This window comes from Seriola dumerili, unplaced genomic scaffold (assembly GCF_002260705.1).
Source record: "Seriola dumerili isolate Sdu_G_001 unplaced genomic scaffold, Sdu_1.0 BDQW01000012.1, whole genome shotgun sequence".
NCBI classification, from domain to species: Eukaryota; Metazoa; Chordata; class Actinopteri; order Carangiformes; family Carangidae; genus Seriola; species Seriola dumerili.
Window position 1 is genome coordinate 76,810 of NW_019174267.1, and position 27,332 is coordinate 104,141.

A 27,332-nucleotide genomic window follows, 5' to 3' on the forward strand; every position below is an offset into this window, starting at 1 on the left:
ATGTAAACAAACTGTGATATAAAGGGTCAAAATACTGAAAATAAATGTGGTAGTTATGATCCGGGCTGATGAGAGAGTGTAAAATAATAATTTATAAATAATATAAATAATATATAATATTTCATTGATTTATTTATTTTTAATGTGGATATTTTTGTCCTCTGAGCTCGTAAGTTAAACTCCAGGACGCTTGTAAACAACAATAATCGCTTCATAACAGAACAACATAGGAACAGTGGGGAAGTGCAGTCAGCTCAATATTGAGTTATTTATTTGAACTTAAATTCTGGACAAAGAGTCGATGTTGATCTGGGGAAATACTCAGAATGTGATGACTGAAGCAAAACTGACACTGATGCCAGTGTTTGTCACATTTGGGGGGGGGGCAAGTGTGTGACTGCTGAAGGTCACCCAATCAACAGCTGACCTGTCAGCATCGATTACCGTTAACTGCTTCTGTACTGTACGCAAGGCCCGGGTCTAGACGGGGTGGGGGACATGAAGAGATGTTGACTGGTCACTCCAGCTATAACACTATAACATGCACCGTTTGTAATCTAAAACTAAAGCCATAGAATCTACTAAAACATAAGCCTATAATATATTTAATTTTACAACCACCTGCACCCCCCCCTCATAGGAGGCCAACTTCCTTTATATCTAATTAGCTATTGGTATTAAAAATAAACTATCTGCTTTAATTCACTATATTTTTTTCAGTTTTTGTTGCATTTTAAAACTGATAACAACAATAACACACATGCAGCTAACTAGCTAACCGCTACATCCAGAAGGTGTATGCAAATGATTGACAATAAATGATCTCCAAAACCCAAATTTAATTTATAAATTAGATTTCGATGTATCAGATCCAGAGATCAAATGATTAACTAAAACTTAAACCAGAGAGTAGTGACGAAGTGAAATGATGGAGAAGTAACTGCTCTATACGGCCACACCAACCAATCAGATATAAATAAACTTTGATTATTGGAATGTGGCTTGTTATTGGGCAAAATAAAATCCTTTCAGTTATTTTTTTGATTGTGGGATGAAGTGGGGCAGTCGGAGGATTTGGTGGGGCATTCCCTCCCCCGTTGTTTTTCTTTCTTTGTTTCTCTGGTGGAGTTTGTACCCTGTATCCTGCTCTGGGACAAAACCACTAACATTCAATGTTTCCAGGAATTTTTTTTTTTTTGACACATTTTTTGTTGTTTGTTTTTCTCCAGACGCTTGTCACGTTACAGGAGAAAGTTTTCAGTTAGTTTCCTGGAAACTTTCGACCTGCCGTTCCCCTCAGCGTCAGTCGATAGTAAACAGAGCCGACGTGTCATTCCTGAGAAGCTGCGGGAAAGAACGATGAAACAGCAGCTGTCTCCTTTGTCTGAAATAACAGAATCTGAAATATCAAGGTTCAGTTTTCACTCCTGCTGGACAAGAACCGTCCTCGTCCACCTGCTGTAAATGTGAACGTGGAGCAGACTCCGGGAGTCGCTCGGCCTCTGTGTGAACCCCCCCAGGCCCGTCAGCAGAGGGATCAGCCTTTGACAGCCAATAGGATTTGGATACTTGCCTTTAAATCCTGTTTCTGTTTCTGTTGCGCTGCGTGTTTCCTCCCACAGTCCCGAGATCCGCAGGTTGGGTTGAAAGTGAGAGTCTCACCTGCCCACAGGTGTGAATGTGTTTATCTACTCGCTATCCCTGTGATAAAGAAGCAAAAAGCCTTTTATCACCTCAGGAGCTTAACAACCCGCAACCAAGGGCTTCCCGTAACCTGAACTTTAAAGAACCGTGTGAGGCTTTGATACCAGGTCCTTTCTTGTCTTTTACAAACCGGGATGTTTGGAATATTCGTCATTAAAAAGGCGACGGCGGGAACAACGGAGAAAGTGCTGCTGATAAAGTTACTGATGAGCTCTCAGCTTTATGTGAACATCAGATATATGTGTTTGCTCTGCACAGTATGATCCTTTTATTTTTCTATAATCTTATTTCACCCTTTTAAAGTGTTTTATCCTTATTTCTGCAGGACACCATCCACATCTGTAGTGTTTGTTGTAGCTGTCCTGCATTTAGTGTCACAGCAGAATCAGAAAGACCTTATTGATTATTGATCCTTGCGGGGAAGTTGCTCCTGTGCAGAGGCCACATTTATCCCCTGAAGTTTGTTCTGAAAGCAGGTGGAGAACAGTGGAAACAAGAGCAGAACATTTTAGTTTTCAGCTGCATTATAAAGGCTGAAAACTCTATTATCATTATATTCAAGTGTGTTGTAGAGGACGAATCTCGGGAAGGTTGTAGTACCAGAATCTTTAACTATTAATTAACTATTTTACTATTTTACTTTATTTAACTGTTATTGGACACAAGCCGCAGAGACAAAACCTTCATTAGCCTCAGAAAACAGACGTTTTCAGGCTGAACCCTGGAGATGGACGAGCTGATGCGTTGAACACAGTTCTGCCTGTTTAGTGCAAAATTACGAAAGTTCATAAAAGTTAGATCTCGGCCGCTTCACTGCTAATTTGAAAGCGAGCATCTACATTCGTTCACTGTGCTTATTTAGCCATTAATGCTATCTTATTAGTGCCTTGCAGTTGGCTATGCTAATTCATTCAGACTCCTTGGGGAGCTGTTGCACCTGTGGTCAGTTCTTCGACATAATTATCAGCTGGTGTGTTGGTTCCAATTAGTCGAGACTACAACAGAACAAAAGCTGCTGCCTAACGTCCACAGGACTCGAATAAGGCGGGAACAAAAAAATCTCTTTCAGGCTTTTGTTTTTACTTTCTTTAACAATGATGTTACTGTCACTCACACGTGGAGCTTCCTGGAGCTTATTGTCTAAAAATATTTCAATCTCATTTGTAAGAAATCTTAATTAGAGTGTGGTATGTATAAAAGCCACTAAATACTACAATACCCATGAGCCTCGTTGGTAGATGACTGCATGAAATCAAAGTATGGGAATATCTGGAAAACAAACATTGCAACAGAGCTGTTTGATTCATCCCCACACCCAGTGTGTTAGCAGAGGAAAGAATTTGCAGCTCTCTGATTGGCTGTTTCTTACAGCAGTGCACTATGGGATTTGAAGTCGACTTGCGTTGTAAAGCTGTTGTGTGCAGTCTTTGACTTTTTGGCCTCCTATCTCATGACTTTTTTGTGTTCGGTGCTGAATGTAGAATTAATCATTTAAGAAGCTTAATTGGGATTTTGAGAGTAATTCTCTCTCTCAGCCCAAAGGCGCAGAGTGAGGCATCATGGGAGGTTTTAGCAGGACCAGAGGCCGAGTCCCCGCTGCCGGTCTGTCGGGTTCAGAAGTCCTGGAGAGCATCGATCGATCTGGTTCAGCACAGACGAACAAACTGACTGAGGGTGGAGAAATCAATGGAGCTCAGTGGTTCAGTCGCGCTGTAGTTTGATTCACCTGCTGAAAGAGTTTGTTGTAGAGTTTTTATCCGCCTGTGCTCACTGCTGCTCAGAGTTCACCTGTCGGTCAAACCGCCGCTCTTATGTTGCAGGTAGCTTTTATGTCTCTGTTCAGCGGCAGTGAAACACCTGGTCCACATCAGTCTGGAATAAATACAGAACCTCCTCCGGTCGACAGATGTTTAACCAAGCTGATTAAACCCTGACGCTCCTTCAGTCACTTTTAGGAGAATTTTCTTCTTTCAATTTAATTTTAATTAATTCAACCCGGAACATCTGGATCAATCAGAGTCGATTCTTTACCTGCTTAATATTTATTTTCACAAACTTGTCTGTGCTCATACATACAGCAAAGGATTTATGAGTTAACTGACCATAAACTACACACCTGACATCAGACAGGGATCCCCAGTTGGGGAGCTACTACCCTACATTATGGTGTGATAATAAAGTCTTTACTTTTGGTGGAGAATACGAAATTAAATTAATTTATTGTGTAAAACTAGAAAATATTAGAAGAAGAAAACGTCTTAGTATTATTAGTTAGTATTATTGTTACTCGTCTACAGACCAGGATAAAGGAACGTTGTTTCTCTCTGAGGTCAAAGTGCAAAAGAAATAAAAGAAATAACCTTTGACTGGAAACCTTTGCCTAGATGAAATGATTTAACTCTGGTTTAATAAAAAAGCAATAAAAGGTATTGAACCATGTCTAAAAATTCAAGCTGCTCTGATAAATCTTTTGGCCATTTGGCAGAAAAGCTCCACAGAAATCTGAAAATCCAGCAGACACACAGAGCGACATTCGCAATCACTCACAGTCGTGTCAGATCAGACGGCTCCTGGTTCGATCCCCAACTGCTCCTGATACTGCGCCATCAGTGTGTGAATGAGACATACATTGTAAAGCGCTATGAGTGGTCGATAGACTAGAAAGGCACCATATAAATGTCCATTTATTGTTCCATTCCCCTTTGAGCTCTGGTTATATCTGTCTCTTTAGCTGCTGCATGTTCTGGCTCAGAGTAGAAACTGAAATGATCTTTTAGAGAAGATGAGCAACAATTAAGCCTTAAAAACCATCTTTATTCCTGTAACTCTGCTTCATTTTGTTATTTCCTCCGGACTCTGACCGTTCTCCATCCGTCCCTCCCTTCATTACCACTCATAACATGTACGGGTGACTGTGTGAACAGCCTTCCCGGGGCCTTTCGTCGACGCTGCATTGTGGTAAGCTGTCGTAGCCGCGCTCGAGCCGCTCTGACAACAGGATCAATGAGACCCGGTGAATGTCGCCCATGATGCCATTTCGGTTCTAACTGGAGACATAAAAGAGCCCCCAGACTCTCATATTGGCCCCAAACACCCCCGCTGCTCACGGCTCTGCCTGTTTCTCAGTGAGGGAAATCACCGCAGGGAAATCACCCTTCAAATAGTGTGACACTCGTCTCCTGTGAAATATATATGCAGCGTGAGGTAATGAAGAGGTGCATATGCGCAGTGGCATTTCCAGCGCCGTCTGCAGACCTTCAGTACAAAGTAAACTCTGGTCCCTGGTGTCACAGCTTTGATAGAGATGGATGGAGCCATTGTGGCTGTAATAAGACGAAGCTGTCGCGCTCTGACATTTCTGTTACAGAGCAAGAGTCGCGTCAGGTGAACTTTCAGACGTACACGATGAAAAAGAGACTTGGGAGTTGCAGGATGCAAATCAATTTTATTGTTTTCTGCCTGTTTTATGTTCTGCAAACTCGCAAACAACGTACAGCTGGGAGCTGCCACTGAGAGTTATGAGCAACATATGTTATTCAGCTTCCTTTAAGATGATCAGATCCGTAGGGAGACTTCTTTTATCGTAGTGTTTTCATTGAGGATTGTTTTATTTTAGTGTTTATATATTATATTACATGTTGTGCCTCGACATGCATCATGGAAGCGGGATATGAACATATCAACAAAGTTTTGTTTTGGTATCTGGTCTCCAGGTCATTATATAGAAAACTTAAACTCAGTCCCAGTATTGGAACCTACTGATCTTTACTTTGGTCAAAAATTGAAATTAAATTGTGATTTCATTGAAATTAAATGTAAGAAATTTCAACTTCAAATATGTTGCATCAGATGGGAGATATGAAGAGGTAACAGACTCTGTAGTCTTGTCTTTTCATTAAAGCTCCTCCAGTGTAAAGGTCTGTGTCCATGTGTAGTGTGATTATAGATCAGGTCTAGCTTCTATATTAATACTGTGAAAGTATCAAAGCCTCAGTCCACAGAGAAATGCACACAGCCTGTATTCAGAAACTGAGCCTTAAAACCAGCCGTCAGGACTTCTGGAACTTTGTGATGTCACAACAAAGCAGTCACCAAGCCCCGCCCACCTGGACCCACCATCCAAACCTTTACAGGATTTGGTTTCTCTGAGTGTTTTTACCTGAAATCTGCTTTATTTTTATTGGATCACTCAGAAAACAGTCAGCCAATCAGAAGAGAGGCTCAGAGCCTCCTCTCTTCTGATTGGCTCACCGACCTGTTGTTACTAGAGCTCCAGAGAGAAGCCTGAGAGAGGAGATGTAAAACTACACTGAGATGGTTTTTATATCTTCTTATGGATCAATACTTCAAATGAAACACAGAAGAAGAAGAAAATATGGAGCTTTAAAGACATTTCAGTGATGTTACTGTAGATCAGAAGACGGATACCGCAGGGAGGGATGCTGTAAATATTTCTTGGCCTGGCCGGTGACTGCCAGGAAGTCGTCGTCCTAGTCAAAAAATAATTACACCACTTAACTCTTTTTACATTTATGTTTGTGCATAGATTAAACAAACCACATACATTTTATTTTAGGAAAGTCTTTTTAAAAATATTTGGACAGAGCCTGGCTAACCTGTTCTTCTTGCTTGCAGTTTTTATGCTAAGCTAAGCTAAGCTAACAGTCTCATGGCTGTAGCTGAGAGTGGTATTGACCTTCTCTTCTTACTCCTGGCAACTCTTCCCTGTTGATTTATCCCTTCAAAACATTTCTCCACAGCATCATTAATGTCTAAACCACCTTTTTATGGAACTAGAAAAGATGACGTCCTGTATCTTGTGTGGTCACATGATCACCTGAGCTGTATTTGCTGATGAAATGAGCTGCAGTTGAAAGATGAGTTGAGATCACATTTCGTCACATCCACTGTTTCCAAGGTGAAGAGTGGACCTTCATGCTCAGTCAGTACATCCGCAGCCTCGTTCATCTCGTCCATTTTACCTTTGAAAGCCTGGAGTCGGTTTATCTACAATCATCGGGCTCAGTGGAGTGTGTGGAGTCATTTGAAGGCAGCAGATTCCAGCAGTGACTGGTGCCCCAGAGGATGATGGGTAGCCTTGAGCGTAACGTCATTAATCCAGATGCATGGATTCTTCTTTTCATTGCTCCCCCTTCTTACGATCTCCTCTGTGAAATTGAGATTTTTTTTTGTTTGTTCCGTTCGAAGAAACGACTTCATGTGAATTTAATTAATAACGTTTGTGTTTCAGGTCTCGTGAAGCTGGGCGTCCACTGTGTCACGTGTCAGAAAGTCGCCATAAAGATTGTCAACAGAGAAAAGCTCAGCGAGTCTGTTCTTATGAAGGTAAGACAACTTAATTATCAATACATTAATGTTCTTACACAAACAGCATTTTTTTAACCCTCTAGAAAAAGTGACTGGAAATTCTGATGTTCAAACACAGAGCAGGTGTTTGAACTGGCACAGTTATTACTGTCACCACGCACTCCACTGTCCAGCTGCACCTTGAGCAAACAGCTGGATGCAGCTGGATCAGGCCGGATGAGTCACCTGTACAGTTCCTGCTTCCTGTGTGACTCATGAGCAGCAGTCGGTGTATTTCATGCTGGAAGTGTGTGGAATAAATTTAAATCTGGAAGATATTAAAGGGTCAGTTCGACCAAATTAAGAAAAACAGATTTTCTCACATGCAGTGAACGCAACAATATTATTATCATCATCATCAGAGTCTGTGATGACGCTCTGTGGATGGACCACACCTTACACAATAATTTGATCCATTGTTGATATTAGAATAAAGATTTGTGCAGCTTTAAACAAACCTAACAACGGCAGGAAACGGCTCGGCAGTTTTCAGAGGGATGGAGCGACTGTGGTGGCAGTTAACACCTCCTAACACTCCTCACTACGAAACCTTACAAAGTCATTTTCTGAAAAATCCTGTATGACAAAGTGAAGGAATCGTCTGATCCAAGTGATGGAAGCTTCATTTTGCTCTTTTATATGATGTAAAATGAGTCTCTAAATACTGATTTGGCAGCATTTATTACACTTTTCTGCCTTTTTATATTTTCTCATATTCTCTCTGACACACACACACACACACACACACACACACACACACACACACACACACTTTAGCCTCAGTACATTTCTGTGTATAATTAGCAGTGTTTTAGATACTGTTATCTGAAGATATTTTTGACAAGACAGGCTCATCACAACAGCTTTATGAGCAGGAAAGGATACACAAAGTGTGTGTGTGTGTGTGTGTTTGTGTGTGTGTGTCATTGTGAAGGTTTCAAATAGATTGGACCTGCTTTGATCAGCAGCAGCTAATTTTGTGAAGAGAAAGTCTGTGCATCAGACCACTGCTTCTGTCCACACCTTAAGTACATGACAATTACATATCTGTGTGTGTGTGTGTGTGTGTGTGTGTGTGTGTGTGTGTGTGTGTGTGTGTGTGTGTGTGTGTGTGTGTGTGTGTGTGAGAAAGAGAGAACATGTAACCAGACCATTCATTGTCAGTGCAGCTTTAGCTTTCTGCTGTTAGCCGTCCTTTCATCCTAATGAGCAGAGTGTGTGGGGGACTGTTGGTCCTCGTCTCTCTGCTGTTCACTCTGGCAGATAATTGGTCGTTAACACTGATGTTACTGTGAGTGGAGACTGGGGTTCAATTGTGAAGAGCAGTAACATCTCATCAGTGATATGTCACGACAACTTTAAAGTCAGTTTGAAAGAAATCAGTGGCACTTAACGGTCAGAGAAGCGAGCTCGTAGCTGATTGGTTGCAAGTTTGACTCCTTGTTAAATTATATTGAAGTTACAGGGAGTAACATGAGTCAGAGGGTTAACTAAATGGTTAGCTTTAACTGACATTAAACTGACACATTAGAGTTTGATTTGATTCATACACATGAAAGAAACAACTTTAAATGAAAGAAGAATATAAATGTCTAAATAAAGACGAGCCGGCTGAAACTGGGTTACTGCAGACAGCCGAGACACTGCACTGTAAAACTCCTTAAACATAAAAGCTGCCGTCCCTCTGCAAATCAAATGTTTAATCTTTTTCCTGGTAAAAAGTTCCGTATTTGGACGATTGAGCCTTTTTACTTTTATACACAATATATATTTTGTGCACTTGGTATTGGGGCAAGAACAAAACACAGCTGGTGAAATTATTGGGAAAGAGCAGAAACGACTGGAGTGTACATACTTCACTTTATTTATTACCTTTCAAGTCCTAGAGGCAGTTTGGGGTTCAGTGGGGCTGGTGTTCAATCAATCAATCGATCAAACTTTATTTGTACAGCACTTTTCATACAAGTTAGTGCAGTTCAAAGAGCTTCACACACCGATGAGCTAAAAAGAAAAAGGACAAATCAAGTGAGAAAACTGATGAGATACAATACAATGGATTTAAAAAGCTGTAATAACATTAGCAAACAAAAAACGTAAGAAAATGAATAATAAAGGAATAAATAAGATATAATAAAATACAAGAAAAAAGTAAAATAGAATAAAATACAATTCAGAGCATAATTACAATAAAATAAAGTGACTAATGACTAAAAACCATATTTAATGAATGAGATTTAAAATTTAGCTCCGAATCAAAGATCACGCCGAGGTTTTTTGTTCAGGGACACTTTGACACACAGACTGGAGGAGCCGGGGATCAAACCGCCGACCGTCCACCGACCTACTGAGCCACATCCGCCCCCGTGGCAGAATGACATCGCACCGACCTCAGAGTTTGAATTAGTGACCACTGCTGGTCACTTTTTCTGGATCCAACTTTCTTTCTTTTGCCGTCGAATCGACTGTGGCATCATTTATATGAGTGAAGCTTCAGAGTCGTTACACAAACACTGGTGTATTGTTAGTTTCCCGCTCTCATTTCCACCAGATTATCACCAATCAGATTGTTGTGTTTGTAATTAGATGTGAGCGGAGGAGATGAAGGCAGCAGATGCTCGGCTGAAATGATTTTTTTTTTTTTTTCCCGCTCTCCTCGCTCGTATCAGAGCTCTGCCTCTTCTCTCCATCTGCTGACGCTGCTGTGTGCGATGCCCCCCCCCCCAACCCCCCCACTCTGTCTGTGTGACGGGGGGTTGCCCCATGCAGCACCAGCTTCCTCTAATCTTTTCCTGCCTCTGTCTTATTTTAGAAGATGCCAGGGCCCCTGTTGTCATGGCAACAGGCGGCTATTAGCTTGAGTTATGGCCGTTGTGTTCTCTCTCACAATGAAGTCTCACCTTAAAATATATATATATATATATTTTTACATGGACTAGTATATATATATATATATATATATATATAAAGAATAAGAATAATAAAAACAGAAGTTTTGACGGAGTTTAAAACATGACGTTCACCTCCGCGCTGCTCCTCCTGCTTCAGCTGGCATTTTGAAGAGACCCCATTTTGTCCCATTTTGTTTGACATTTTCAGAGTGCTGCAGGTTCACTTTTTCTTTTTGTCTCCTTTCTTTTCTTTTCTTTTTGCTTCTTTTTTTCTCAGTGTTTGCGAAGCCCTGGATGAATTCTTTTGAGGTTTTGCATATGAATGTATCCTCACAATACAAGACACATTTACATTTCCCTTGTTCATTGTTACACATGGAACCTCTTAAAGGAATAACTCAAACCATTACCATATAAATACATTTTGTTTTTGTGTTTTTCTTTTTTAGATTTTTATCCATGACTGATGCAGTTTATATCCAAAGCTTCAAGTTTTCCCATTGGCTGAACTAAACGGTTTCTGGTGTAATTGAAAGGAAAAGGAGACGGCGCTCATGGGAAAAAACAGCATTGCTTGTTTTTTCGGATGCTTTGAAAAAAAAAAAAAACAATGTCTATGTTTAGCTGAGAAAGAAAAAATGAGTTTTGACTCTTGTCTATCAGGAACAGAGGTTGTCGGAGCTCACAGATCTCCTGCCACCTCCTAACGATCCGTCCCTGACAAAGAGGTTTTTGGACTTGAAGCTAACTGAACCGAAACCCGAGCATTGACAGATCAGGAAACAATCACATGAGTCATTTGTCTACATATAGTAATATTTATTTTTGAAGGTGCCGACAGCGTCATCCCACAGACATTCAGATCAGATTTCACTCCGGAGCACAAATCATCTCACTTTTTTTTACTGAAATTAATGGAAATCAGTGACATATTACATGGCAGGTTACTTGAATGTTGGATTTCTGTTCATTATAAATTAATTTCTGATTTACTTTTGACAGAAAATGTCACTAAAACGTCTCTGTCTCCACACGGAGCTGCTAAGATGGTTAAGACAGACATTTTTTCATTCAGCCAAGACAGAAACTGTGGGGAAATGTTGCTGCTATGATGTGAATGTGACATCAACAGCTTTTTCTCAGTCTGTTTTTACTTGGAGACGCGTCACACGTGAAAAACGAATCTCTAGATCATGTGACGCTGCCGCGAGATATGAGATGTGTTGCGCTTTAACCCGTTAAAAATGGCGCGCCGAAATAAAAACCAAGACGTTCCTCGCCTAGCAGAGCAAAGCTAAAATGCTAACACGGCTAAAAATCCTTCAGATTTCCACTGTGCTGCTGCTTTCTTTGTCGTGTGCTAATGTAAACATTATCATGTAACACATTACTGTGTGTCCAGCCTTGTATATGTCCCTACAAGCTTCCTGTATCCGCCATCTGTGAGTGTACGTGTGAGAGATTCCCGGTGAGATGAGCAGCCTGACATTTACAACGCCACCTCAGAGGTCAGCAACTTACACGGCGCAGGCAGCGTCACCCCGCCTGGCATCCAGATGTCAAAGCTGGCATTTACAGTAGAGTGTCGATGCGGCTAATGGACAGTCTCGTTAGACCAAACACAGGTGGGGGGATCCTGAGGTGCTAGCATGAGCGGCTAACAGAGGACAGCTACAGTCAACGTTATCAGACTCACACTCACGCATTTTACTTAATTTAATTAGAACAGAGGAGTTTGTGAAGCAGTGTGTGTGAATGTGATGTCATTCAGCATCAGTACAGTAGCCTATAACAGGTATTGATTATCGGAGAGTAATCAGGATGCTCTTGACAACCACACGTGGCAAAAGAAATGAAATTGTAATTTCCGGTTCAAGCTGTTTAAACTGTGAATGTCAAACAATGATGGTGTACAGTTTTTGGTGTGTGTGTGTGTGTGTGTGTGTGTGTGTGTGTGTTCAGTCTAGTCCTGAGGGAACACTTGTGTGGTGATCATGAAAGTACAAGACCGGCATGAGGCACTGGAGGGTGTGTGTCTGTGTTTGTGCGTGTGTGTGTGTGTGTGTGTGTGTGGGTGTGTGTGTGTGTGTGTCTGTGTGTGTGTGTGTGTGTGTGTGGGTGTGTGTGTGTGTGTGTCTGTGTGTGTGTGTGTGTGTGTGTGGGTGTGTGTGTGTGTGTGTCTGTGTGTGTGTGTGTGTGTGTGTGTGTGTATGTGTGCGTGCGTGCGCGTGCATGTGTGATTAAATCTCTTTTTCCAGTTGAAGTGCAGCAGATTGTGCGTCTCAGCTCTTCAGAGGTCGACCGCAGCCCCCTCATGCCTGACTGGACTCATTTCATCTCCTCAACGAGTGGCTGGTCGTGTTAATGGTGTCAATACTGACTTAACCGTGTTGATTCTACCCAGTGCCTCTGCTGCGTGTGTGTGTGTGTGTGTGTGTGTGTGTGTGTGTGTGTGTGTGTGTGTGTGTGTGTGTGTGTGTGTCGAGATTAGCATCTCTGACAACATTGTGTTTGGTGTCACACCTGATCCATGATGACAGAGGAACCGCTTCCTTATCTCTGATTGATGCTCAGCTGTTATCAAATAAAAAAAATATTACATTAAAGAAAAAAAGTAATTACATATATATTTCTAATTTGCATTTAAATTATCTATTTAATATTTGACTAGAAAAAGAAAATCATCATTTTACCAGTTAATAATTATGTTCTTTTCCCTCAGTCTGTGTTTAAATACAGAAACGATAATGACACTTTGAACTGGAACAGCAAATTTAAATTTAAATGTTTGTCGTTCTGTTTATGTTGTTGTGTCTGTTCTGCTGCATCTCACGGTCAATGTTCCCCCATTTAACTTTCACACTTGGTGTTGTGTGACAACAGCTCTCTTTAATTTAACAACTTACACAAACAGAGAGGCAGCAGGAGCTCTGATTGGCCAGACTCCAGCCAATATGAGCTCCTGCTGCCTCTCTGTGAGGAGGATGTCATGTGAGAGTTTTAAAAGGAGAAAATGTACTCTGGTGTTTATAACCATCAGTTTCAGTAACAACTTTATTCATTTTCTCTTCCTAATAATAATGATAATAATAATAATAATGATGATGATGGTCTGACTGCTCGTGTTCGTCGACCCTTTGAACTTCTTTCAGCAGCATCAGCGACTTCCCCTCCAATTAACGTCACTTTAATTATAGTTCCTAGTACAGTGTGGTAAAATGCTCAGTGCATGTTATTATTACTGACTGACTGATAAAAAACAAAACTAAAACCCAAGTTATAATAACTCATAGTTTTCCTTTAACGGCGACTGACTGTGCAGTGGACGAGTGGACTTCTTTTTTATGAGCGACTGAAGCGCTGCATTCATGTGAGCAAAGGTCAGGATCACGGTTCACATCCCTAAACTGAACCGAGACCTTTTTAATAATGCTGCAGTCCACACGGTGCACTACTGGCTTCCTACTGCTGGTTCTGCAGGTAAAAATACTTTAGTCTCAGCAGGATATAATCGACGCTGGGTTTTTGCCTACACTGTTGTGTGTGTGTGTGTGTGTTGGTTGAGCGTGTTTTACAGGGCGGTGCGTTGCTGTTATTGCATTAGCTGAGAGCTTTAAATTAAGATTGAAGTTGTTATAAAATAAAGAAGAAAAGATGACTAACTTTTATAGTGGCCGAAAATACAATTTCTTGCTACGCCACTGCCTCCAGCCACATTTTTGCAACTTGTCGAACATGTTAATTAACAGTCCGCACACGTCCCACACTGAAACATCGGTGGGTACATGTGCTCCTGATAAGTTTGTTTTAACGTTGTGAAGACACGGGGAGAACAAGTGCAACAGGAGGAGGCGTCGGTTGGAACAGGTCGATTCTGTGAAGCAGCAACTGCACGTCAGTAGAAAACGTTAATCCCTGTTGAAAATGAGTTGTATGTAAATATAATTTCTCTGAGTCAGAACAGACCGAACCATCACTGTAAACACGGAGGTGGAGGAGGAGGAGGAGGTGGAGGTGTGTCCTGCTCTGAGTTTTCATCACGTCGTCGTTGTGGACGTCTTCTGGGTGACACGGCGGTGACAGATGAGTGAAAGGACACTGATTGCAATCCACCGGAGAAGAGAGCATCTGCCCCGTTCCCATGATTCAGCGCTGACCTTAATCTGCTCGTCATCACATCAGCCCCCCCCCCCCCCCCCCATATGTCTGCTGTTGATGTATTCTGCCTGATGCAGTCACAGGAGGCTGTTATTGGCGCCGTCTCACTCGCCACCAGACGTACGTATGGCTCAAACCGGGCTCGCCGCCTGGTCATTACCCAGCGGCACCGGCAGCAGCCGCAGGACAAGCTGAGGAGACGCTGCCTGCTGATAGGCTGAGCTGCTCCGCTCTCCTCTCCTGTCTGTCTCTTTCTTTCCTTTCCTGTTCTTACCTGCCAATTAATTTCCATTCTCTCTTGGCTCTCCTCTATTCTCCTTTCCCTGCTCCTTCCTTTCTTCTCCTTTCCTTTCCACTCTTTCTCCCCTTACTCGTTCTTTCCCTTACCATTTTTCTTTTTCTTCATCTTCCCTTTATTGTTTCCTTTCCTTTCTCTCCTCTCGTTTCCTTTCTTGTCTCTCTTCTCGTTTCCTTTCCTTTCTTTCCTCTCCTTTCCTTTCTTGTCTCTCCCTCTCCTCTCTTCTCGTTTCCTTTTCTTTCTCTCTTCTCGTTTCCTTTCCTTTCTCTCCTCGCCTCTCGTTTCCTTTCTTTTCTCTCCTCTCCTTTCCTTTCTTTTCTCTCTTCTCTTTTCCTTTCCTTTCTCTCTTCTCGTTTCCTTTCCTTTCCCTACTCTCCTCTCCTCTCCTCTCCTTTCCTTTCTCCCCTCTCCTTTCCTTTCTTGTCTCTCATATTTCCTTTCCTTCCGTCCTTCTCCTCTTCTCCCTTCTCCCTCTCTGGTTATATTACCGTGTCACAGAGCCGACCTGCTCTTCCTGTCCTTCTTCAGAGTGGATTTGCGTTGCCTCATAAAACGCCTGGATGTTCCCTCTCCTCTGAACGAACCACGCGAAGCGGTCGACAGCGGACGTTTGATCTCACCGCTGCCGCCCGGCTGTGATTGGACACCGGAACGGACGGGTTCTCCTCCTCCTCCGCTCTCCTCCTCTCTTCCAGGATCGTCCCGACGTTATAGCAACAGATGGCGGTTTGATTACTGAGCGGATGTTCTAATTTATCACCCCTCGTGCCCCTCAGCTCTGTATCGTGTTTCAATTAAATAGGGATTTGGAAGCAGCGCGCGGTTACCAGAGTCAATCCTCATAATTCATTAAGAGGAGCTATCACGCGTGGAGGCGTCGACTGGAGGAGAAGTGTTGCCATGAGTCAGGAGCTCTGAGCTCCTCAGTGGGCTGGAGGAAAATTAGTATCAGCAGGGTGCAAATGTAACACCTGCCAGAAATCAATAAGGGTCACCCCAGACCTCTCACTGCTGAAGTTTGGAGGTGTTTGAGTGCGTTTGTTTTATACAATAAAAAACTTTTTATACCGTCTGACTCACGGTTGGAGCGCGGCCACGGCTGGATGAAACTCTGCCAGTGAACTCATCAGGACAAAAGATTAATGAGTCTCTTAGAAAGTGTCTGTTTTTTTTTTGTTTTTGTTTTTTGTCTTGACTCCCAGGGTGCAAGGCTTCCAAAAGTAAAAGTCTGTTTCATTCATATCTGAATAGACAGTGTTAGGTGACTGACAGGTCGACGCTTGGACGGAGCCAAAGACAGCAAATAGGAAGCTGGAGTTGAACTGTATATTAAGCATATTTATCCTCGTTTAAAAAGTTTCTGTTGGCAATGAGTCACTTTTCATCAGTGTGGATTCACACACAGTTGGCATCCTCCACGAAGGATCGAGCTTCAAACGAGTGTCGGATTCTCAAACTTGTTTAAGTGGCTGGATGGTTCGGTCAGTCCGTCCGTGTGTTTAGACCGTGTGTCACAAACTGGATTCACTCTGAACGAACACGTTTCGTGCTGCTCGGCCCGAGTCACCGTCCGTATGGCGGAACTCCTCAGATCGGTCACCATCGGTCTTCTCCAGCTGTCTGACTTCACACTTGGCTTTGAATTATCACTGGTTACATGTCAGAAATTTAAAGATGAAGAGGAGAAAAGAAATCTGGACAAACCTGGCCAGGCTCACCACTTCATCTGACCACCTCTCGACTGATGATGAACTACCTGTGGAGTTTGACGTTGCCAAAAAAATATAACGAAGCAATTTGTTTTGCACTCTGTCCAGGAATATCACACTTAATCAACAAGAAGTGGCTCTGGTTCCTGCATCATTTAAAAAATCCAAGCCAACGACTTGGGGACAGTTGCAGACGTCAGCATTAAGTGCACAAAGTAATTAAAGCTGATGGCATGAATCAACCAAATTGCACTTAACTGCTTTGGAAGGACAAGAGATCTTCTTCTCTTTCAGTCACGACCGTCTCAACCCTTAAGCCTGAAGTAAGCTATTTTCTCTTAACTCGTCAGCAGCTGGATCTGTGCGTCATCTGCAGTGTTTCGGTTGGAGACTGGACAAATCATCAGCTCCTGCCAGTGACCAAAAGAAACAGACTGTAGATATGAGCAGCAGCTTCTATAACAGCTGAGCTTTGGGCCTTAGTTTCTATTGGATCCACAGTGATCCGGATTCACTTGAGGAAAAACATAAAATTCACACGTAAATGCGCTTCTTGATGGAGTGGAGCTTCTTACACTTGGTTTTGCAGCACACACCGATTGCAAATCACCTTGACAGAGCCGACCTTTTAGAGAACAGAGAGAATAGGAATCTGCAAAACGGATGAAGCACAATTCACTGCTCCACGAAAGAGATTCAACGTGGCTTTGAGTCGTGAGGCGGGATTGACTGACACGAAGACTTTGAAGCGTGTTAACACGCTGTCTTGGTAACGACGGAGAGAAGAGCACAAGTAATGTCATGCACCGAGCTTCCAGCACCACCTGTCTGGCAGAGATGCTGCGCTACTTCCACCTCCAGGCACTCAGAGAGAGCACATGGAGCTCAGACGCCCAGACGGAGGACGACAACCGCTGCGTCTGATCATGATGAAAATATTTTGGACACTTCCAACCGGTAGGAGACCCCCCGGGGGGGAGACCTGCTGCACTCTGGGAGATCACATTACCAGTGTAGTCTGAGCGGACGGGAGAGAGGATGTCTCCGCTGTGTACGACTTGTGGATGGTTTGACACTAACCTCAGGTGAAGGTGTGTTCAGCAGTCTGAGAGTCACAGCTCAGTGTGGAGTGACACTAACGGACACAAACTCTGTGTGTGTGTGTGTGTGTGCGTGTGCGTGTGCGTGCGGAGATAAAAGACTTCCTGTTGGAGCTCAGATGCCAAGAGACGCTGCGAAGGTGAACAGAGGTTTAATCAGCTCATTTACACCTGTGAGACTCTGATGAACTCACCACAGGAGCCGGACCTCGGACTCCACTACACGAGTCCGAGTCAGAGCTCGGGAGTGAAAACATGTCCTGTACAGAGGCGTCATTGTCTCAGTGTTTGATCACATACAGCCTCGTTTAATTCATACTGATCAAGGTTTTTCCACTGTTTTTTATTTAGGCTGAACTCTTGCACTTCTTCTGCTGCAGCTGGATGTTCAATCTCTTTTCCTGTGACGTCCCGACAGTCAATCAAACTTAATTTGTATATCAACTTTCACAGCGTCAGACTGATGCACTCCAAAAGCTACATTAAAATTATACAGTAAAGAAAAATCAATGTTGCCTCAAGTTAAAACACAATTTATCAAATGATCAAAGAGGGAAACGAGCGTCCCTCAGTCGTCATAAAGCTTCTAAAATCAGAAATTGGATATTAAATACACTCTCTCTTATCAAACCTGTAGAGCCACATAAAACTTTAAACTATTAAAACTGTTTTCACTCATATTGATTCCCCCTTTTAATCTATCAAAATTATTTGATCAGATCATCTGACTCACGGCTGATCTGCAGCCCTCTGTCCTCTGTCCTTTTTTATTTAATGTACGACGCCACCGTTCTTAATGATGCTTTTCTTCGTTATCTGCATGTGGCGACTTCTGAAAAAGATGATGCTTGTGGCAGATAAGGTCCCGTAAGCTGCCACTTGACCTCGTCCACTTCCTAACATCCTGGGCTGTGATTCGTCACAGAAACATTGGACACGATTCTGATATCGGTCCGATACATTCATATATTCTTAAGCAATAACTGCCTTAAATGAATCTATCAAACTCCCATTAATCTAAAGCGCTCACTTCCTTTTCTCCTCCAATCTGCATTATGCATGACTTAACATGATAAAAGCTTATATGTTAATGCCTTTTTAATGAGAGTGAACACAGCTGGAAACATTTCTGCTAATTCGTCTCAACAGAGACGATGAGCCTGAGATAATTGAGGTGAGTGGGGGACAGTGGTGCAGGATTAGTTAAGATTCAGAGGAGATCACCGCACCCCGACCGACAGACTGAAGGGTTCCTCTGAAATCCTTCAGACCTGAGCTGTAGGAGTTACAGTCGTGGACTCACCACCTATGTTACAGCTGATTCCCCTCCCCCAGGCCCTCCCTCCCTCCACACCCACACACTTTATTACAACCCATTAAAAAACCAAATGGGTCATAATCGAGCTTAATAAATGTCGGCATCACTGCTCATACAGGGAGGGCAGGGGGCTGAATGTCTGTTTACCTTGTACATGTGTTAATTAGCCTCTGCCATGCGTGTGCACGGCTGTGTGAGGAGATGAAAATGAGGGTAATTAGATCTGATAGCGGGGGGAGGGGCTGACGCACTGCACCTGCAGCCACATATGAGTCATTGTGTCACACCTGGGAATCTGTCTGCGGACAAACACTGCAGCGCTAAAGTGCTGTTATGTCACAAACTCAAAGCCAGGGGGACAAACGATCAGCTGACATGGACGTCGTTAAGAGTCACAATGTGTGTTTGGCTGCTTCCTGATCAGGAAACAGGTTCACGGTCACACGTAAGAAAGACTCGGATGATAATGAAAAGTCACGGATGGAAAAACAGGAAAAAAAAAGAGAGAAATAAAAATAACGTGGAGTGATCCAGTCGATGATTGTTGGTGTTTATCAGAATAAAAGTTGACCACGACTCCTCAACTGATCTCCCTGAAGTGACTGAACTTGAATCTTTTCGAACAGCTCCACAGACTGCAGAGGGTTCAGGCTCGACTCCGGGACCGACGAACGGAGACCTTTAGAAACTCTGCTGGACCAGGTTTATTTTGAAAACTCTGGGGTTGTGTTGTAGTCTGGACGGACAGAAACTGAGATCTTTGGAAACGATGAGGTCACACCCATGGTCTCTCCTGATTGGCTCTCATCAGCCTGCACTACCAGTGGTGAATACAACACTGATATTGAATCACAGTGTTACTGACCTTGTTGTCTTCACTAGCAGCTGTTGAGGTAAATTCTACATTTTACCACCACAGCTGTCCTCCTCCTCGTTGTTCCTCATTCGTAGTATTTTTTGCAACTAATCAACTGCAGAGTCGACAATCTGCTTCCTGTTTCCTGTTTTTCGCACATGCCCGGTGTACGTGATGGTTCGGGTACGTATGCATTTTCAGGTGTGGTAGTCTGGACGGAGATTGTTTCTGGACCATTAACAAAGATACCAAGTTTGTACTGACTGTGGAAACTGTGATGTCACCTCTGTATCTAGGCCAGTATTAGCACTTTAAAGCTGTTGTGTCGCTGCTGTTCTGTGAAAGTCTTGTCATTCACTCTTCCAGTTTATCCAGCGAGCCTTGAAAGATCTTTTGTGTGGCGTTGGTATTAGAATTCTCTTGAATTCTTCTTCCTCTGTGGGAGAAGAGTTTCAGGATGAGAGGCTGGTGTGACAGTCTGCTCTGGGAAAACCACTGGGCCAAAGATTAAAGGAAATTCTTTTATTATTTATTTGCTGCCGGCCACCGTCACTTGGCCATGACAGACCTTTGAAGACCGGCGGCTTTGATGGAAATGAAATTTCATTTTCTGGTGTCTTCTGTCTCGCGTCCGGCCCGTCAGACCTGTCACATCGCCACCGAGCGGGGACACCGGGGGATGACTCAGAGAAAAGGGCGGGAGACGAGTGGCGAGGACGGGACGAGCACTGATTGACAGATGACTGATAACGTTTGTGTGTCTCACAGTTTAAATCCCAGCACTGATGACAATCTGAAATCAATAGGATGTATTGGTCGAAGGATTAGTGTGATCACCTGATTGATTCTCTCATCAGGAACATGTGGAAGACTGATGCGACATTTCCAACAAACTAGTATTGATAAAGTAGTGAAGTGGTGAAGCCTCCAGGGTTCCATTTAATTAACACCTCGTTACTCCTATTTAATACATTTATATTATTATTATTATATTATAATTTCTTTGATGGTCAGACTGGATTTTATTCATTATATTTCACCGTATTCACTGTCACCTGTACAGCTGCACCACAATCATCCATGTAAATCACATCCCTCTTAATTCAACAGATGAAGTTGAACTTAGTTTTTCAGCTCAACTATTACAGGAATCAGTTTTTCACAAAGAGCAACACAGAACTTAAAATATAAGAGTAAAATATAAAAGTATAAAGTAACGAAGATTTGAGTTCCGGGTGTGACCGATGTTTTTATGAGGGGATCCCTGTCGTGTTTGTTTTGCCGTCATTTACTTTTCTGATATTATCAGTTTCTCTAAACCCTAAAAATAATTCTCAAGCCCTTTCTTACATCCCAACTCGTCTGCTGCAGCTGCATTGCATTCTGGTCCGTTTCCATGCTTGTGTGTGTGTGTTGCCCCTGCGCCTCCTCCTCTGATGGAGTTCTTCCTCTACGATTGTGTGTAATAACATCGGTGTATAACAGCAGCACAGGGAAGAAATAACATCTTTGTCTGTTCAGCCATTTATCCACATGAATAAATAAATAAAAAAACATTAAACTAAGTGTCGCAACACGTCTAACTGCTGGCGTCTAAACCGAGTTTAGCCTGCGACCTGCTGAGCTGCCAACTGGCAGTAAATCCAGAGCACAACAGGCAGGTGAGCGCTGACGCTGCTCCAGGCTCCAGACTTTCACTCTTCATAAACCTCTGTTCACTTCACGACACTCACCTGCAGCCGCTGGCGGACGGAGCCTGCTGCTAAACATTATGCAGTTTCCTCACGTGACAGGAAATCATGATTTTGAGCAACAATGTGTTTCTCGAACAGAAAGAAACAGGGCTTTTGTTGGGGACTAGTTTCAGCTGCGGATTAACTGCTGGGTGTGTTTGGAGCTCTGTGGCACAGAGGAATAAGATATCTTGGTCTTTTTCTGGTGTTTCGTTTAAAAACAATAGAATATAGTCAGACATGTCCTTTAAATCCCAAGAGCTCAGAGGTGTAATCAACACTTATTAGAAATAATATACATCAGGCTTTGGATACATTCATGGTTTGCTTTGGTGTTTTTTGTTAATACATGATGGAAAAACTGGTGTCTTTATTTGTCCTTCGTCCTTATGCTCTTATTTTGGAATCCTGCGTTTACTTTAAATTGTGTCAGGGACGAGGAGCAGCCAGATGTCAGAGTGATGATGATGGCGATGGCGATGGCTGAGAGCCCGCTGTGCAGCGTCACATATTGACACAGTTCAGTCATCACAGCGTCGGGGGGGGTGGGGGGGGGTCGGCTGCTGCTGCTGCTGCTGCTGCTGCTGCTGTGGAGGGAGCACCGTGTTTGTTCAGCTTCTTATCACAGACTGAATCACCGAGTCCAGGACGGAGCAGATCAGCTGATCGACGAGGAGATGAAAGAGTCGTCACTGTCGTTTTCTCACTGAGAAGCTGAAACATGATGCTGAGGTTTAAACCTCCACATTCTCAGGTGGATAAATATCTACCGCTGTTACAGGCCGTTACATTTAAACTAAGATAAAAAGGCTGTTATTCTACTACAGCTCCCATGAGGCTTTGAGAGTGCTGCTGTGGCTTATCCTTCACAGAGTCGGTACTGACAGACATAATCTGCTTGTAGTGCTGCATGTGTGCACACAACATAGACCTACATACATAGATCTGTTGTGATCCTATTTGACCTCATCCAGGTATTTTGTGAGGTCAGCACGTTTTCACATTCACCGTTTGATTATCAGAGCACGACGTGTGTGTTGCTCGGACGTGTTTGTGTTAAACTAGAAGTGTCAGGCTTTAAACACAACAGCGACTTTACAAATGAACCAGATCCAGAAGTTAAATGTTCCAGTTTTTGTTCCAGCGAGCGCCAAACAACAAGGGCATGAAAACAGCCCAGGGCCACTGGACATGATTAATACATCAGATACACGCTGTGTGTGTCTGTGTGTGTGTGTGTGTGTGTGTGTGTGTGTGTGTTTCAGTTACTCATCCTGGCTTCAGATTCTGGCAACATCAGACTTTCAGACTGTACTATGTGTTTGTGTGTTTGCTGTAAATGAAGATTGTGTCTTTATAACTGTGTATTTTCTTCCTCTGTGTGTGTATGTGTGTGTGTGTGTGTGTGTGTGTGTGTGTGTGTGTGTGTGTGTGTGTGTGTCTGCAGGTGGAGCGGGAGATAGCCATCCTCAAACTCATAGAGCATCCCCACGTTTTAAAGCTGCACGACGTCTACGAAAATAAGAAATACCTGTAAGTACAAAAGACCAAAATTTCAATTCGTATTATGTCTTCTTAAAAAATTCAAATTGAATGCAGCGTTAAGTGTTCAGTGTTCGGCTGAATGCTGCAGTCACACCAAGACTCAGCAGGTGGAGAAAGAACAGTTAAATTTCTGTGGACATTTTTAAGACTAATCTTGAAACCCACATGTTTTCTTCTATCACTTTGTGTTTTTATTTAAACTCTTCCACGTCTGTCTCAGACCATGAGACAGTGAATGCATCACATGTCAGCTGTTTCTATGTTGTGTGTTTTTCGTTGTATATTATTGTGCAGCACTTTGGTCAAATGTGCTTAATGAATTAACTTGATTTGATTTGATTTGATTTGATGGAACAAAACATAAAATCTAGCCACGACTAGTGCTAACGTTAGCAAGCTAAGCTAACTGGCCTCTACTGTCCAAGTGGAGCAGGTTGGGTCCTCACATATGTTAAAAAGGTGATGGTTGATGGGTAACGCTATGTGTGAAAAGGTCCTGCATCCACACTCACAGTCCTCCGCTGGTTTAATAACAACAACAACAATAATATTTATTTTATTATGATCTTTATCGTCCCCAGATGTGAAGAATTGCCTTTGGCCTCACAGGCTGTTTAAATCCACATCATATTAACACACAAACAATAAATACAACAATAAGCACAACATGCACAGTACAGACAATAATAGCAGACATGACTCCAGTGTGAATGATGCTTATGAGTTCAACGAAGTTATTGCATTCGGTATAAAGGATTTCCTGTAAACGTTCTCTGCTGCTGTGGCGGCTCCACGGCGTTTTCCCTAGGTGTCATGTCGACTATCAAATATCAGTCAGGTGAAGTCAATTTATTTATGTTGCACAATTTCACAAATTTGCCTTGAGGCGCGTTACGACCTGCACAGCTCACAGCACCCTCCGTCCTCAGACCCTCGGATCAGGAAAGACCATCACAGACTCAGTGTCCCGGGAAACTCTCAGGCTGAGACGCCGTTTCCATTAAAAACGTGTTTTTGTTTTGGAGAAATAGAAAAATATTCGCCGTCATAGTTTACATCTCTTGACCTCTGGCTGACAAACGACACTGATAATGTGTAAAGATGAAATCATGTCTAAGTCAGACTCAGGACGGTCGTCAGCGAGGCGGCAGTTTGAGCTCTGGGATTTTATTAAAGCATGAACTGTCTAACATGCCCCCCTGCCACTGTGCAGCTTTAACATATATCCCTGTTTTATTGTGTACATTAATCTGCTGCGTGCAGCCGTTGTGCTCCAGCGTCGTGGCTTAATACGCCGTTCAATAATTGATAAAGGCGCCGCCGTCAAATGGAGCAGGAATTTGTTTTCTTAATGATGCGGGGACAGGGACGGAGGGTCATCATGGATGCAAAGAGTTTGCCGCAGAAAATTTCACACTTGCAAATCACACGCGAACATGTTTCTAATTTAAATAGCCCTGACAGGTAAACGCTCCAGCAGATCCCTTAATCTGCTAATAAATCAGGCGGCGGGGAGGACGGGCTGCAGGAGGAGCCGGCTCTCCACGCCGAGCGGGGATCAACGACGTCTCTGAGATAAATGAACGTAGGACACAGATAAAACATTTTAAACCACAAACCAACAGAGGCTGAGGATTTTCTCAGGGATTTACATCATGCATCGACGGTGACTTCAGCACGTCGCAGCCAAATACTTTGTAGTTTATGACTCAATTATTTCATTAATGCCTTTTTCATTTTGAGGACAAACAAAACAGACGACGTCCTCTGATACGTCTGTTTAATCTCTGTGGAAATTGTATTTACCCAGGTGCTGTGCTGGTTTACGTTTGACCACTGCGGTCTGTTCCCGCTCTCTTCCTGTCCCTCCTCCAGGTATCTGGTGCTAGAGCATGTGTCCGGGGGGGAGCTCTTCGACTACCTGGTGAAGAAGGGCCGGTTAACACCTAAAGAGGCCAGAAAGTTCTTCAGACAGATCATCTCCGCCCTGGACTTCTGCCACAGCCACTCCATATGGTTTGTTATCCTTACACTCAGCTGTCGTCATCATCATCATCATCATCATCAGCTCTTCGTCAGAGCATCAAAGAAACAACACGTGTGTAGCAGAGACTCCCATGGTTTTATTATCTAATAAATAAGGCGACAGAGATGATCATTTGTTGATCGGTGGTTTGGTTCGGCCGCTGTGTCACACACAGGTTTCTCAGGCTTTTCAATTTTTGGAAAAATATTATTTCCAAATGTTCTCTCTCTGTTGTGCGTCTCCTAGGTCTGAAAATACGTAGCGGGTCATATTTTAATATTTACTATGGATTCACACTCCTTCCTCACTGCCAGAGGTGGACACAGAACACAGCTCCGTCACTGGAGTGAAAGTACAGATCCTCTCTGTCAAATACGAAGTGAAAGTTGTTCAGTCGGATTTTTACTTGAGTTAAGTTGCAGTTGTTTACTAGTTGATTTTAAAAATACTTAAGTACAAAAAGTCAATTTTTGTCAGTGAATAGTTGTTTTGTTTCACAGCGTATTTACAGCTACTGAAACACTGACTGACTGTCGAACCTCTAAAATGTCAAACATCGTTAAAACCTGCCACCAAGTTCAAACTGAGCCGTTCAAAAACGCAAATGCAGCAAGAACAACACGACGGACAGTGGAGGAGTCTGTTATGAACACTGTGTATGGTCTGTCACATTTTCAAAATAAAAGAAAAGTCATTCACTGACTAAAAGCTGCTTCAAAGTAAGAGTTCTTCATAGAACTGTAGCGGAGTTAAAGTCAGAAGCTAAGTAAAATACAGCTACTTGAAAATATAAGTACAGTACTCAAGTAAATGTACTGTGTTGCTGTCCAGTCAAACTGTGTTACGCAGGTGTTTTGTTCAGGTGACATAGAGGGAAAATATGGCTTAAATTTGCCTGTTTGGCTTTAGCTGCGAAGTATGAGGGAGGAGAGACGCACCTGATTAATCACTGCTGCCTGACCTCTGCAACTGTGTCTGAAATCTAACGTCCGGGGGAAAGCAGGTGAGAAGCACACCTGTGAATGGACAGGTGCGTCGGAGAAGAAAACTCCCCACTATCCAGTACACATGCAGCTAGAAAAATGTATTTGACAGTGTTTTAAATAAAATAACCTGATGACGGTCTGAGCAACAAAACGTTGTCAATACATGTTTCTAATTACAGGTGTATTAGACCTGGAAAAGCAGGTAAAATCTACAGCTCAGTTTCATCAGGCTCACGTAGAGAGAGAGAGAGAGAGAGTGTAGCCAGGCTGAAACAGTGTGAGACAGATGGATAGAGATCAACTATCTCAATAGTTGAGACAATGGAAAGACTTCAGTGACAGCAGGTGAGAAGCTGCAACAGATTAAAAGATGTTTATGAAGTGACTTTACAGTAGCTCCTGTTTAGCCCCCCAACACGAGACAAAAGAGCAGCTGCTGTTATTTTTCACTTCTGCACCTGTTTCCCTCCATCATGGCCGCCTGTTGGAAAATGTTTCCAACCTTTCAAAGCTTTGTGTCAGCTCCAGTCCAGCATTGTGAGTGAAGCAAACAATAATGGTTATTATTATTAATCTTATTAAAGAAGTTTGAGAGTTTAACCAAAACTTTCTTACATTGATTATTCACTGATCTTTTTCAGGCTGTTTAAAGCTCCTCCAGTGTAAAGGTCTGTGTCCATGTGTAGTGTGATTATAGATCAGGTCTAGCTTCTATATTAATACTGTGAAAGTATCAAAGCCTCAGTCCACAGAGAAATGCACACAGCCTGTATTCAGAAACTGAGCCTTAAAACCAGCCGTCAGGACTTCTGGAACTTTGTGATGTCACAACAAAGCAGTCACCAAGCCCCGCCCACCTGGACCCACCATCCAAACCTTGCAGGATTTGGTTTCTCTGAGTGTTTTTACCTGAAATCTGCTATATTTTTATTTTTATCACTCCTCTCTTCTAATGGCTCACCGACCTGTTGTTACTAGAGCTCCAGAGAGAAGCCTGAGAGAGGAGATGTAAAACTACACTGAGATGGTTTTCGGTTCTTAAAACCACAAATATATCTTCTTATAGATCAAAACTTCAAAATAAAACACAGAAGAAGAAGAAGCTGTGGAGCTTTAAGATTTCCTCACACCCGTCCCTGTAGTCGGGTCAGTACAAACCTGCAGTGTTTTCTCAGTTCAGCAGCAGAAACACTTTATTTTGTAACGTGTTGTTTTCCTGACAGGTTGTTGGACAGAGACTAATTAACAAACATGGATTATCAGGTTGCTGGTTTGTTATCCAGACATGTTCAACACACATTAAATTAACCCAGCATCAGATTTTATTTAGTGGTACTTTTGGCTCTGGCCTCCGTGTGAGTACGCTACTAAATTAAACTGTAATGAAGCTAAATTGGAACGACTGACACTGAATTTGCATAAAGCTTAGTCACTATCCCAAATAGTGTAGAGTAAGTGAACTAGAGAATGCAATTGATGAAAAATACTACCTCCAAATTAATTTTCCACCATTTCCATATGAAATCATATTCCTGAAAGGTCTGAAGTGTTGGCTCCGTTTTGATGGTAGAACAACAGGTTTCCTCCTGCCTGACTCCTCCTCAGCCTCTCTCCTCATCAGCTGTAGCCGGGGGCGACTTTAGA

The 27,332-nt window shown here is 42.8% G+C and overlaps 1 protein-coding gene across 1 annotated transcript in view; it reads left to right on the forward strand.

Moving 5' to 3' along the window:
- LOC111225357 (serine/threonine-protein kinase BRSK2) overlaps positions 1-27,332 on the forward strand; it is a 132,108-nt gene that overhangs the window by 57,754 nt on the left and 47,022 nt on the right. The window contains exons 2-4 of the mRNA XM_022750175.1: positions 6,956-7,050; positions 22,579-22,664; positions 24,552-24,692. Coding sequence (XP_022605896.1) covers positions 6,956-7,050; positions 22,579-22,664; positions 24,552-24,692 — 322 coding nt within the window. The remainder of the gene's footprint in view (positions 1-6,955; positions 7,051-22,578; positions 22,665-24,551; positions 24,693-27,332) is intronic.